Source organism: Scyliorhinus torazame, chromosome 13 (genome assembly GCF_047496885.1).
Source record: "Scyliorhinus torazame isolate Kashiwa2021f chromosome 13, sScyTor2.1, whole genome shotgun sequence".
Taxonomy (NCBI): domain Eukaryota; kingdom Metazoa; phylum Chordata; class Chondrichthyes; order Carcharhiniformes; family Scyliorhinidae; genus Scyliorhinus; species Scyliorhinus torazame.
In genome coordinates this window covers 99,120,737-99,135,360 of record NC_092719.1, presented here as the reverse complement: position 1 = coordinate 99,135,360, position 14,624 = coordinate 99,120,737, and the positions used below count along the sequence as shown (strand labels likewise).

Genomic DNA, 14,624 nt, shown 5'->3' with positions numbered 1-14,624 from the left:
CAAAAGTGCCGTTCGCAGGCTGAAAATCCTTGCTCTAAGGATCCAAAATTCGCGAGGCATAGGCTACGGGTCCTAAATGGTCATGTCTTTCCTGTAGGAGTACTGCAGAGGGGTTCAGTCGGTGGTCGCTACTTCTATGGCATAGGGAGAGTGTGGGTCTGGTACCTGCAAAGCAGGGGCTGTGCCTAAGGCGCATTTTAATTCATCGATGGCATCAGTGTGCTGAGGAAGCCATTCCAATGGGGCGTTCTTTTTAAGGAGTTCTGAAAGTGGAGCTGCTTTTGTGGCAAAACCATCTATATGGTTCCTACAATATCCAACTAATCCTAAGAATGACCCGAGTGCAGTGACATTGTGGGGCAGGGGCAATTTAACTATTGACTCAATTTGTTTCTGTTCGATCTCTCTTTTCCCGTATGTGATAGTGGTACCTAAGTAAAGGGCCTTTTCTTTCAGGATCTGGGATTTTTTTCGGGTTGACTTTGCATCTAATTGATTGTAAGAGACCTAGCAATTCGGAAAGAAGCTTAACATGCTCTTCTTTTGTGTCCGTCTGTAGGAGTAAGTCGTCCACATACTGAATAAGGCATTCGGGTCGGGGAAATTTGGAAAGTCCGTTGGCCAATTGTCGGTGAAAGATGGAGGGAGAGTTGTGGAATCCTTGCGGGAGGCATGTCCACGTATACTGCTGTCCTTGAAATGTGAACACAAACTTGTATTGACAGGCCTTATCTAAGGGGATGGACCAGAAGCCATTGCTCATGTCCAGCACAGTAAAGTACTTAGCATGTACTCCCTGCTTCAGCATGGTTTTGGGACTCATGGCAACGGTGGGGGCTGCTAATGGGGTGACCTTGTTGAGCTCTCGGTAGTCAATGGTCAATCTCCATGAACCGTCGGGTTTCTTTAGGGGCCAAATTGGGTCTTTGTTTGTTGAGGCTCCGGGCCGAATTACTCCTTGATCTAGTAAGCTATTGATAACGTTTGCAATCTCACCCTCGGCTTGCTGTGGGAAACCGTATTGCTTCTGGGGCTTGGGATCGGGACCTTTAATTATGACTGTTGTTGAAATTTTTCCACAATCGTGCTTGTGCTGGCCGAAGGATGCTTTATGTTTTCTTAGGACCTCTCTAATCGTCTTATCTGTACTAATGGCTTGCGGATCAAACCAATAGTCGCCTACTGAGCAGATTCTATGTTCGTAGTCTCCTACTGTGTGCGTGGCGGAGGCTCTTGCTGTTCTGGCCATTTTCCATGCACACTTATTCACGGGGTCAAAGGAAAAGTTGTGTGAGCTCATAAAGTCGATTCCTAAAATGTGCTCTGCTGTTTGGGGCAAGTCCACTAAAACAACGGGGTGCTTGGTGTTTATGTTGCCGATTTGAATATCTATGGGGGCCGTAATGTATCCCGCTGTACATGTCCTGTAAATCCACTAAGAGTGATGGTGTCTGTGGTGGGCCATTTGTCGTGCTGAAACATTGTGGAGGAGTTTAAAGTGGTGCGGGACCCTCCTGTGTTCCAAAGGAACTCTACTGGGTGTCCCCGGACTGTGCCTGTGACTACTGGTCTGCCTGATTTATCCCAGAGTGTGTCGCAGACCCAAGTTGGGGAGTTCGAACACCGTCAATCTGTGCTATTAATCACTGCATTATCTGATCGGGCACGAATGCTATGTACGGACCTAACATTGTTCCAAGGTGGGGTGTTCGATTGCTGGTTCCATTGCTGGTTCGGGGGGGGGGCGTTGCATTCACGGGTGTAATGTCCGTTTTGTACACAATTATAGCAACCTCGTGGTGCCTGTGCTCTGGGGTGCTGACCTTCATTTCTGCCCTCATTTACCCATGTGGGGTCCTGAGTAGTCCTGACTGGGTTCATATTCGCTTCTGCCTTTTCCTGATCTGCATTTATGTAGGGATTGTTCCCAAGCTCAGGAGAGTCTCTTTGAAACCCAAACTTCATTATGTGTGGCGTCTGTGGGGTCGTAATTCACGCAGGCTTTTTGACCTGCTTCTGTGGCAGGGGAGACTAAAGTACGAGCCCATTTAGTTGTGTTGACGTTATCTAAGTTTGTGCGGTTCAATTTCCCAAATACTGCTTTAAAATGGATCCAAAGGCGACCTGCGTATGCAGTCGGATGCTCTCCCTTCTTTTGTAGACATCGGTTCAAACCTTCTACGGGATCTCCTCTGTTGTATCCAATCGCGTCTAAAAGAGCTGCCTTTATCTCCTTATAGAACAGAACATTACAGCACATTACTTCGGCCCTCGATGTTGCGCCGACCTGTGAAACGAATCGAAAGCCCATCTACAGTATTCCATTATCATTCATGTTTATCCAATGACTATTTAAATGCCCTTAATGTTGGCGAGTCCACTACTGTTGCAGGCAGGGCATTCCACGCCCCTACTACTCTCTGAGTAAAGAACCTCTGACATCTGTCCTATATCTATCTCCCCTCAATTTAAAGCTATGTCCCCTCGTGCTAGACATCACCATCCGAGGAAAAAGGCTCTCACTGTCCACCCTATCTAATCCTCTGATCATCTTGTATGCCTCAATTAAATCACCTCTCAACCTTCTTCCTCTAACGAAAACAGCCTCAAGTCCCTCAGCCTTTCCTCTTAAGATCTTCCCTCCATACCAGGCAACATCCTGGTAAATCTCCTCTGCACCCTTTCCAATGCTTCCACATCCTTCCTATAATGCAGCAACCAGAACTGCACGCAATACTCTAAATGCGGCCGCACCAGAGTTTTGTACAGCTGCAACATGACCTCATATCTCCGAAACTCAATCCCTCTACCAATAAAAGCTAACACACCGTACGGCTTCTTAACAACCCTCTCAACCTGAGTGGCAACTTTCAGGGATCTATGTACATGGACACCGAGATCTCTCTGCTCATCCACACTGCCAAGAATCTTACCATTAGCCCAGTACTCTGTCTTCCTGTTGTTCCTTCCAAAATGAATCACCTCACACTTTTCTGCATTAAACTCCATTTGCCACCTCTCAGCCCAGCTCTGCAGCTTATCTATGTCCCTCTGTAACTTATAACATCCTTCCCCACTGACCACAACTCCACCGACTTTAGTGTCATCTGAAAATTTACTCACCCATCCTCCTACGCCCTCCTCCAGGTCATTTATAAAAATGACAAACAGCAGTGGCCCCAAAACAGATCCTTGTGGTACACCACTAGTAACTGGACTCCAGTCTGAACACTTCCCATCAACCACCACCCTTTGTCTTCTTCCAGCTAGCCCATTTCTGATCCAAACTGCTAATCAACCCTATCAACCTGGGTGACAAATTTCAGGGATCTATGTACATGGACGCAGAGATCTCTCTGTTCATCCACACTACCAAGAACCTTACCAAAAGCCTTCCCAGTGCTTTTCTTCAACCACCAACACTGATTTTACTTGGCCTAGTTTATTATAGTGAAAACATTTGAAATTTTTAATGTCTCTTCCACCATCCTGCTTTTCTTTTTTAATCTGGAGGCTTCCTCCTCCTACATTCTGGGGCTCTGGTAAAGCTGAGCTAATGGCCGGGTCAAAGCTCATGACTATAAGCTTAACTTCCTCCGGTTCGTCCAGACCGTACATAACTGTTTGCTGTCGTACTCTCTCAAATAAATTATGCGGGTCTGCTGTGGGTTCAAATGGTTCAATTTTGGTGCAGCCATCTCTCAGATAGGTGATGGTTAGTGGGGTGGTGTAAACAAAATCGGGCTCCTCGCGATCCTGTGACGTGCGCTGTGTGGTGACTGGATTCATGGGGGGTGGTGCTGCCTGTGCAGTCAGTGCTGTGGGTGCTTTCCTTTTCGGGGCCTGGGGGGCTCTATTCTGATGTTCTGTATCCTCCACATATCTATGGGCGGTTTCATTTAGTTCTTGCCAACTGGGGCCATTCTCCTGATCTAAATTCGGTCCAAAGGTATCTCTGAAGCCGCTTTGCACTGAAAGCAGTGACTGTAACTTTGCTATTTGTTGCCTACATTTGGCGTGATCTACTGTACTCTGTCTTTGTTCCGTTGTGGAACTATGGAGCGCTCGTAAAGCTGCCTTCAAATCTGCGCATTGTTTCTTTAGCTGTTCTACCTGCTGTTCTGTCTCTTCTCGTCCCAAAATTGCGCGCCGTGTATCTTGGTAGGCTTTATCGTACTGGGTCTGAAAGCTGCCACGGTGAACTAAACAAGATTGGCGTGCCCGTTTGACATCAGCCATCTCTTTATCTTTAGCTGTCAACTGTTCCTGGAGTTGCTGATTAATTTTCTCACATTCACTAAAGTTTCCCTCATTCTTCTCCTCTTTCTCAACTAGTTGTCTGCGGAGCATCCTCACAAACTCCTCTGTGCCTCGCAATTGTGCCAAACAGGACACGATTGCCATCGGCTTACAAACTTTCACTGCATTCTTTTTATGTACCTCGGTTAGGTTGTCCCACCAGATTTGTCCTATGCTTCCTGGACCTGACTCTTCATTTGAACAAAACTCGGACCAAAGGGGCCATCCTTTCCCCTTCAAATACTTTCTCAATTCCTCTTCCCATATGGGGCACTGCTCTGCTCTACTGGTCGCTGCGACCTCAGGTTCCTGCGGGTTCATTAGGCGTTCCATTGCCTTTGCTGCCATTGCTTCTATTATCTCTTTTCCTAATTTGGGACAGGTGGAATAAGGCGGCGATTGGAAGAGCGGGTATGGCCGAGGCTATTTTCCGGTTCACAATACTTTTGTTTTACGCAACAAAATCTAACGAGTTTACCTTATATCCCTGTTAGTACGCATGCAAGTTAATACAGACTTCCGAATCTTGGAGATTTGATCGAAACGGGCCTTACACTTGTGGTTTCTTTCACTTTTCTCAATTGGGTTCCTGATGCAAAGTTTTGTCGGTTCTCGCGGAGTTACAAAATCACTTCTAGGTCGGATCCTGTCAGATGTCGGCAATAATGTAAATCCACTAAGAGTCGCCAATAATGTTGCAAATTTGCACCGGAGACGCCAATAATGTTGTTCTTTTTAACTGGATATTGATATGACAGTTATTAATGATATTGCTTTTCAGAGTCGCCAGGTATCAAATGATACCACCACAAGGTTTTACCGGATATCGATCAAAGACCAAACAATCAGTTAGTTAGTTCAAGTTCAATGATAGTTTATTTACACACAAGAATTACTTCGACATGCAACATAAAACACTACAAGCTAAATTACACCTAACAGTACAACAACCTGTACTTAACTTCAGGCACTCGGCTTTATGCAGAGGAACAAGGCCTTTGTTCGGATCTTGAGTGGCTGGGTCTGGAGAAGTGACTTCATTTCTGCTGGGCTCATCCGTCTGGTAGCGATCGTTGGTCTTGACCTTGTCTTTTGGCCGTGATGCTGCACTTGGTTTTAGGCGTAGGTCGGGGCCAAGAGAGACCGAGCGCCGGGGCCAAGAGAGACTAAACACATGGCAATGTCTCTCTTTATCCTTCTGGGGTTTTGCGCTCTTTTGGGTGGTCCTTAGCTTTGGACCCAATAATTCAGCAGGCTTCGATTTCTGCCTTCGATTTTGGCCAATAAAGGGGCGGGTGCCTTGGTGGCGGGACGTGTCCTGAGCTATCATTGACCTTGGCTTTTTGGGCTCCCTGAACAAAGGGAGTGGCACCGATGAGTCTGTTTCTGTATGTTACCTGAGTACAGGTCTTTTGTTCTGGGGAGATGGGCCATTAGAATGCAAAGTAGCTGGGGGTTCCGATAGCGTCTAGTTATCTGAGTTGCCAATATACATATGCTCTGAGCGTCTGAGTCCTGGGTTGACCATATTTCCCATGGACCTTTGCAGGTGGCCACATTTCCAGGGATCCTTTGTAAGTGGCCATCCCAGATGGTTACAATACACAGTTAAGAGAGAGGGACCGACTGAGGGTAAGGAAGGGCTGGGCTGTGCAAACGTTTCATTCATGTTTTAGCACCAGAATAAGGGGGAGGAGGGGGGAACACCATAATAATCAACAGGATTTATGGTGACAAGCACAGTGAAGGACGCAGGGCGGCGATACGTGAATGGTCAGCGCAGGCTTGGAGGGCCGAAAGTCCTGTTCCTGTGCTGTACTTTATTCTTTGTTCTTTTGTGCGACTGCTCAGCTTATGGCCGCCACTGGAAGTGACTTTCCAAGTTATGAGGAGATATGGGGTACAAGTGGGTTATATTAAGTTAGGTCATGCACGAATCAGCCACCATCTCATAGAAAGGCAGAACATGGCCGAGGGCTGAATAGGCTTCTCTTTTTCCTGTGTTTGCCTAACGTTTGCTTCTAGTCAGCAGAATACAATTTAAGATTGTTGTCAAGGGGACAATTCCAAATTGGACCTATGGAGGGGAGATTGTAGATTGATGTTGCATGACGTCACCTCTCTCAGATTGTATGTCTGGACCATTATTTCTGCTAGTTTGGGATCTTGCTGTGTGCAAATTGACTGTCCTGCTTCCTACAACAGGGGCAACAGTTCTAAAGTATTTTATTCACTGTAAAGTACTTTGGGACGTCTTGAACTTGCGAAAGGTGTGATAGAAATGGGAAGTTCTTAGTGTGACCGAGCAGGATTGCGCTGAGAGGTGTTCGTGTTTCGCACTTTCAATTCAATGTGTGCTTTTGTTCACAGACCCCAACCCTGATTGTCTTTGGAGAATTGGACACAAATCTCGGTGTACAGTCCCTGAAGAATTTAAAACAACTTCCGCATCACACTGTCTTCAAGATACCAGCAGCACATCATGCTTGTTACCTCGATGAACCGGACGAGTTCCATAAAGCTCTACTGGACTTTCTAACCAAATTTTAGTTCAGAGGGTTTACACCACTGATACTTCTCTACATCAGGTACTTGCAAAGTACCAAACCAGCTTCCTCCGAAAGTATTAACTTTCAATATTCTTAAGGAGATGGAAATAAAACAGTTAATCATTCTGATTATTATTTTAAAACATTTTCCTGTCCCTGAGGTTCCAGCCGATATTAAGTAAAGCTGAGAATTGACAGAAATTGAAAAGAAATCTGAGCTTAGCAGAGTTCAGTTGTGGGCTGAATGGGTGCACATATCATCTGGTGTGGGAACGTCCCAAGGTCCAAGCCCTGACCTCAGCTGAGGTAGCTGAACTCTCCCACTGGGACGAAGCTCCATAAAGCCAGAAAAGCTCAGTTGTCAAACCCAGCCTCTCTGGTTAACTGATTTCAGCCAAGCGCCCAATAAAAATAACAAGAGTAGTTCCAGCATCTTTGCCAAATGGAGTGGAAGATTCACCCAGTTTACCTTTTTCCAATTACTATCCAAAAGATTTATTTCCTCTCACAATTGGATCACCAAGTGGGAGTTTTGTTAGTGTGTTTTGCCGCACAACAATGCTCATTGTTTTTGAAAGAATTTGAATCTGCCATTTACCTCTCAGTAACAAAATACGAATATTCCAAATAAGGACACATTTCAAAATAAATACAGATCTCTTACAGATCTCTGTGGTTATATTTTAATGCCTTTGCCAAAGGCGTTAGTTGAAAACCTCAGCCTCTTGGACCTCACACTTTAACCCAGTCGTTTTGATGCTGGTAGCTGATTTGGGTGTGATGTATCACGTTTCCCAGCAACAGTAATCAGCTGTACCTTATTCCAAAGAGAAGTTTTCTTGTGCTCTAAAACATTAAAAAATGTATTAAGCTGAGTGAGAGAGACTTGTCTCATGCTATTCTGCTGCTTAACAAAAATTAATTTTGAAGGGAATTAATCATTTGACTGCTTTGTTAGAAAGAGTGATTGATTAGAGAAAATCAGTATGTTCTATAAAGAGTGGGCAATTCAGCCCCCCGACCCTGCTTCACTATTCACTTAGATCAGACATTTTCAAACTCAGGGTCATGATCCGAGCACGGGTGGGTGTTGAGAGGATCACGGAGCGATCGGTCATGGCATTCCCAATTGCGAAAGAAGTGCCCAACAACCTCGACCGGCGTTTAAAAATACCATTGTGACTGACTTTCAAGAATGCAGGCTGTCCCGCGCATGCGAGCCCCCTCAGCAGGATGTAGCAGTGCGCAGGCCCAAAGCAGGGCAGACCACCTCCTCCAGATGTCAGCGTGCTGTCCCAGCGCCAAATTTTGTTTTTAAATCAATGGACAGAAGAGGTGACAGAGAGCAGGTCACGTGCTCCGTACACTGAGTCCTCCATTTTGTAGCTTCCAGCAAGCAAGCAACAGGACTGTGTAAGAACTGAAGATGGATCTTTTTGCAATAAAGGAAAAGAGGGCCAGGGACAAACAGGCCAGGATCTCACAACTAAATTTGCTGGAGAGAGCTTCTCAGGAGGGTACATGGCAGGGGTGCTGGTGTGAGCTGCATGCAGAGCTCCAGGGTATCTGATGAACAACCCATTAAGAAGAAACTGAAATCATGAGCAAAGCAGTATATAGATGATTTCTCGAGGTGTGGCATTGTTAATTTTGCCAATGCAAAGCCCATGTGCATTATATGCAGGGAAGTACTGGCAAATGAAAGTTTAAAACCCATAAAACTTCAAAGACATTTGAAGACTATTCGAAGATGGAAGGACAGGAAAACTCGCAAGGCGAGTTTGAGGACAAACCGCTTGATATTTTTCAAAGGATGCAGTGAGAACTTAAATCGTCAGCTAAAATTCTTATCAGAAATATAACATTGAATGACAAAGCAAGTGAGATCGTGAGGATCAAGCAGGCTTACCTGTCGCATTAAAGGTGCAATAATGGTGGGTCGGGAAGGTCAGCCAGTATAAATTGTGATTATCGGATGGCATAGATTGCGAAAATTGGCCGGCGTGGGTTGCGATGGTCAGCATGGGTCCCGAATGTCAGCCAGTTGGCAAGATTGCATCTTGGGGAAAAAAAGATTAAGAAACACTCACTTAGATCTGTATCCCAACTCCATTTATTCATCATTCTTCAAGATCAGGGGTGGCACAGTGGTTAGCACTGCTGCCTCACATCGCCAGGGACCCGGTTTCAATTCCAATCTTGGATGACTGTCTGTGGGGAGTTTGTACGTTCTCCCCGTGTCTGCGTGGGTTTCCTCCGGGTGCTCCGGTTTCCTCCCACAGTCCAAGCATGTGTAGGATAAGTAGATTGGCCGTGCGACAGATTTCCGGTGACGGTGATATGCTGAGTGGATGCACATCAGGTGGCTCTCCATACAAAAGACGATCGACAGGTTGGGGAAGAAGATGGAAGCACAGGAAAGGACAATACACGACCTAGAGGAAGCTTTGACAGACCAGAGCGATAGGATTGTCGCCCTGGAAGCAGAAGTTAAAAGGTTGGTGGTGGCCAAGGGAAATTCGAGGGCAGCACGGTGGCGCAGTGGTTAGCATTGCTGCCTCACCGGGCCGAGGTCCCAGGTTCTATCCGGGCTCTGGGTCACAGTCCGTGTGGAGTTTGCACATTCTCCCCTTGTCTGCGTGGGTTTCGCCCCACAACCAAAAGATGTGCAGGGTAGGTGGATTGACCACGCTAAATTGCCCTTTAATTTGAAAAAATGAATTGGGTACTCTAAATTTACAAAAAAAAAGGGAAATTCGAGGACCAAGAAAACAGGTCCCGACGACAGAACATTCGGATTGTGGGCCTGCCAGAAGGAGGGCAGAGATCAGAAGGAATCGAGGGCAGAGATCAGAAGGAATCGAGGGCAGTGATCCGATGGGCTATATCGCCCAAATGCTGGGCAACCTGTTCAGGAGAGGCAACTTCTCCAACCCCCCAGAACTCGACAGAGCACACAGGTCGCTCAGACCAAAGTGCAAGGCAGGGGAACAGCCGACGGTAGTCATCGCGAAGCTACACCGATACCAGGATCGTGAGAAGATCCTGAGGTGGGCAAGACAGATTAAAGCGAGTATCTGGGAAGGGCACAAAATCGGAATTTACCAAGACATTGGGGCAGACCTGGCCAAGCGCAGGGATGAGTTCAACAGGCATAATCGGCCCTGTACAAGAACATGGTGCAATTAAGTATGCTGTTCCCAGCCAGGCTCTGGGTCACGTACCAGAACAAAGAGCATTATTTCAACACCACGGCGGAGGCAAACAAATTTGTACGGACCAACAGCCCGGAGAAGGGGCAGACGAGGCAAAAGTGAAGGCAAATCGGAGGAGGATCGCTAAAGAAATAGAGACTTTTTGGACAGTTAATAGGCTTGCGCGGGACTGTGCTGCCTCACTCTAATCAAAGACTGGGTCACAGGGCAGAGTTAGGACAGGGAATTGCAGGTGAGGGTGAGGTATATAGGCAGAGAAAGCGGACAGTCAGCGGGCTAGACTGAACTGTAAGTTATGTGCTAGACCTCATGGTGAGATCCGTGACCGTGGCCATTTTGGATGGCCTCCTAACAAAGGGAAACCCTGGGGTGCAGGGCCGCGTCCACCAGGAAAGTATGATTGATCCTGCAGGAAGGAGGGGGATAAAAGCCCCCCACCAGGATAGTCACCTTGACTGTCAGGGGACTTAACGGCCCAGTGAAAAGATCCAGAGTCTTCACCCATTTGAGAAGTTTGAAAGCCGACATAGTTTCCTGCAGGAGACACACACGAGGGCGAAGGACCGACTGCAGGTAAGAAAGGGACAGACGTACCTTTCATGCTACGGGACAAAGGCTAGGGGAGTAGCTATACTGATTAGTAAGAGGACAATGTTTACAGCGACAAGGACGGTTACGGACCCAGGGCCGGCGGTACGTTATGGTCAACGGTGTCTTTGATGTAGCACCGCTAGTCCTGGTGAACGTGTACACGCCCAACTGGGATGGCACAGTTTTCATAAAAAAGACCATGGCTCAAATCCCCGACTTTTTTTTAAATTAAATATTTTATTGAAAATTTTTGGTCAACCAACACAGTACATTGTGCATCCTTTACACAATATTATAACAACACAAATAACAATGACCTATTTTATAAACCAAAAAAAAAAAATGAATAAATAATAAATAACAAAAATGAAAACTAGCCCTAATTGGCAACTGCCTTGTCACAAGTAACACTCTCCAAAAATATAATTTAACAGTCCAATATATAATTATCTGTAGCAACGACCTATACATACTATACAGTATATATTAACAACCCTGAGAGTCCTTCTGGTTCCTCCACCCCCCCACCCCCCCCACCCCGATCCTGGGCTGCTGCTGCTGCCTTCTTTTTCCCATTCCGTCTATCTTTCTGCGAGGTATTCGACGAACGGTTGCCACCGCCTGGTGAACCCTTGAGCCGACCCCCTTAGGACGAACTTAATCCGCTCTAGCTTTATAAACCCCGCCATGTCATTTATCCAGGTCTCCACCCCCGGGGGCTTGGCTTCTTTCCACATTAGCAATATCCTGCGCCGGGCTACTCGGGACGCAAAGGCCAAAACATCGGCCTCTCTCGCCTCCTGCACTCCCGGCTCTTGTGCAACCCCAAATATAGCCAACCCCCAGCTTGGTTCGACCCGGACTCCTACTACTTTTGAAAGCACCTTTGTCACCCCCATCCAAAACCCCTGTAGTGCCGGGCATGACCAAAACATATGGGTATGATTCGCTGGGCTTCTCGAGCACCTCACACACCTATCCTCCACCCCAAAAAATTTACTGAGCCGTGCTCCAGTCATATGTGCCCTGTGTAATACCTTAAACTGAATCAGGCTTAGCCTGGCACACGAGGACGACGAGTTTACCCTGCTTAGGGCATCTGCCCACAGCCCCTCCTCGATCTCCTCCCCCAGCTCTTCTTCCCATTTCCCTTTTAGTTCATCTACCATAGTCTCCCCTTCGTCCCTCATATCCCTATATATATCTGACACCTTACCATCCCCCACCCATGTCTTTGAGATCGCTCTGTCCTGCACCTCTTGTGTCGGGAGCTGCGGGAATTCCCTCACCTGTTGCCTCGCAAAAGCCCTCAGTTGCATATACCTGAATGCATTCCCTTGGGGCAACCCATATTTCTCGGTCAGCGCTCCCAGACTCGCGAACTTCCCATCCACAAACAGATCTTTCAGTTGCGTTATTCCTGCTCTTTGCCACATTCCATATCCCCCATCCATTCCCCCCGGGGCAAACCTATGGTTGTTTCTTATCGGGGACCCCCCCCAAGGCTCCAGTCTTTCCCCTATGCCGTCTCCACTGTCCCCAAATCTTCAGTGTAGCCACCACCACCGGGCTTGTGGTGTAGTTCCTCGGTGAGAACGGCAATGGGGCTGTCACCATAGCCTGTAGGCTAGTCCCCCTACAGGACGCCCTCTCTAATCTCTTCCACGCCGCTCCCTCCTCCTCTCCCATCCACTTACTCACCATTGAAATATTAGCGGCCCAATAATACTCACTTAGGCTCGGTAGTGCCAGCCCCCCCCTATCCCTGCTACGCTGTAAGAATCCCTTCCTCACTCTCGGGGTCTTCCTGGCCCACACAAAACCCATGATGCTCTTTTCAATCCTTTTAAAAAAAGCCTTCGTGATCACCACCGGGAGGCACTGAAACACAAAAAGGAATCTCGGGAGGACCACCATCTTAACCGCCTGCACCCTCCCTGCCATTGACAGGGATACCATATCCCATCTCTTGAAATCCTCCTCCATCTGTTCCACCAACCGCGTTAAATTTAACCTATGCAATGTGCCCCAATTCTTAGCTATCTGGATCCCCAGGTAACGAAAGTCCCTTGTTACCTTCCTCAACGGTAGGTCCTCTATTTCTCTACTCTGCTCCCCTGGATGCACCACAAACAACTCACTTTTCCCCATGTTCAATTTATACCCTGAAAAATCCCCAAACTCCCCAAGTATCCACATTATTTCTGGCATCCCCTCCACCGGGTCCGCCACGTATAGTAGCAAATCGTCCGCATACAAAGATACCCGGTGCTCTTCTCCTCCCCTAAGTACTCCCCTCCACTTCTTGGAACCCCTCAACGCTATCGCCAGGGGCTCAATCGCCAGTGCAAACAATAATGGGGACAGAGGGCATCCCTGCCTTGTCCCTCTATGGAGCCGGAAATATGCAGATCCCCGTCCATTCGTGACCACGCTCGCCACTGGGGCCCTATACAACAGCTGCATCCATCTAACATACCCCTCTCCAAAACCAAATCTCCTCAACACCTCCCACAAATAATCCCACTCCACTCTATCAAATGCTTTCTCGGCATCCATCGCCACTACTATCTCCGTTTCTCCCTCTGGTGGGGCCATCATCATTACCCCTAACAACCTCCGTATATTCGTGTTCAGCTGTCTCCCCTTCACAAACCCAGTTTGGTCCTCGTGGACCACCCCCGGGACACATTCCTCTATTCTCATTGCCATTACCTTGGCCAGGACCTTGGCATCTACATTTAGGAGGGAAATAGGTCTATAGGACCCGCATTGTAGCGGGTCCTTTTCCTTCTTTAAGAGAAGCGATATCGTTGCTTCAGACATAGTCGGGGGCAGTTGTCCCCTTTCCTTTGCCTCATTAAAGGTCCTCGTCAGTACCGGGGCGAGCAAGTCCACATATTTTCTATAGAATTCGACTGGGAATCCATCCGGTCCCGGGGCCTTTCCCGCCTGCATGCTCCTAATTCCTTTCACCACTTCTTCTACCTCGATCTGTGCTCCCAGTCCCACCCTTTCCTGCTCTTCCACCTTGGGAAATTCCAGCCGATCCAAGAAGCCCATCATTCTCTCCCTCCCATCCGGGGGTTGAGCTTCATATAATTTTTTATAAAATGTCTTGAACACTCCATTCACTCTCTCCTCTCCCCGCTCCATCTCTCCTTCCTCATCCCTCACTCCCCCTATTTCCCTCGCTGCTCCCCTTTTCCTCAATTGGTGTGCCAGCAACCTGCTCGCCTTCTCCCCATATTCGTACTGTACACCCTGTGCCTTCCTCCATTGTGCCTCTGCAGTGCCTGTAGTCAGCAAGTCAAATTCTACATGTAGCCTTTGCCTTTCCCTGTACAGTCCCTCCTCCGGTGCTTCCGCATATTGTCTGTCCACCCTCAAAAGTTCTTGCAGCAACCGCTCCCGTTCCTTACTCTCCTGCTTCCCTTTATGTGCCCTTATTGATATCAGCTCCCCTCTAACCACCGCCTTCAACGCCTCCCAGACCACTCCCACCTGGACCTCCCCATTATCATTGAGTTCCAAGTACTTTTCAATGCACCCCCTCACCCTTAGACACACCCCCTCATCTGCCATTAGTCCCATGTCCATTCTCCAGGGTGGGCGCCCTCCTGTTTCCTCCCCTATCTCCAAGTCCACCCAGTGTGGAGCGTGATCCGAAATGGCTATAGCCGTATACTCCGTTTCCCTCACCTTCGGGATCAATGCCCTACCCAACACAAAAAAGTCTATTCGCGAGTAGACTTTGTGGACATAGGAGAAAAACGAGAACTCCTTACTCCTAGGTCTGCTAAATCTCCACGGGTCTACACCTCCCATCTGCTCCATAAAATCTTTAAGTACCTTGGCTGCTGCCGGCCTCCTTCCAGTCCTGGACTTCGACCTATCCAGCCCTGGTTCCAACACCGTATTAAAATCTCCCCCCATTATCAGCTTTCCCATCTCTAGGTCCGGAATGCGT

The 14,624-nt window shown here is 47.7% G+C and overlaps 1 protein-coding gene across 2 annotated transcripts in view; it reads left to right on the top strand.

Moving 5' to 3' along the window:
* The window catches only part of abhd14a (abhydrolase domain containing 14A), a 102,513-nt gene extending 94,790 nt beyond the window's left edge, over positions 1-7,723 (top strand). For both annotated transcript variants that reach the window (XM_072471994.1, XM_072471993.1), the window contains one exon: positions 6,670-7,723. In XM_072471994.1, the coding sequence (XP_072328095.1) occupies positions 6,670-6,849 (180 nt within the window). In that variant the 3' untranslated portion in view covers positions 6,850-7,723. The remainder of the gene's footprint in view (positions 1-6,669) is intronic.
* The last annotated feature ends 6,901 nt before the right edge of the window (positions 7,724-14,624 follow it).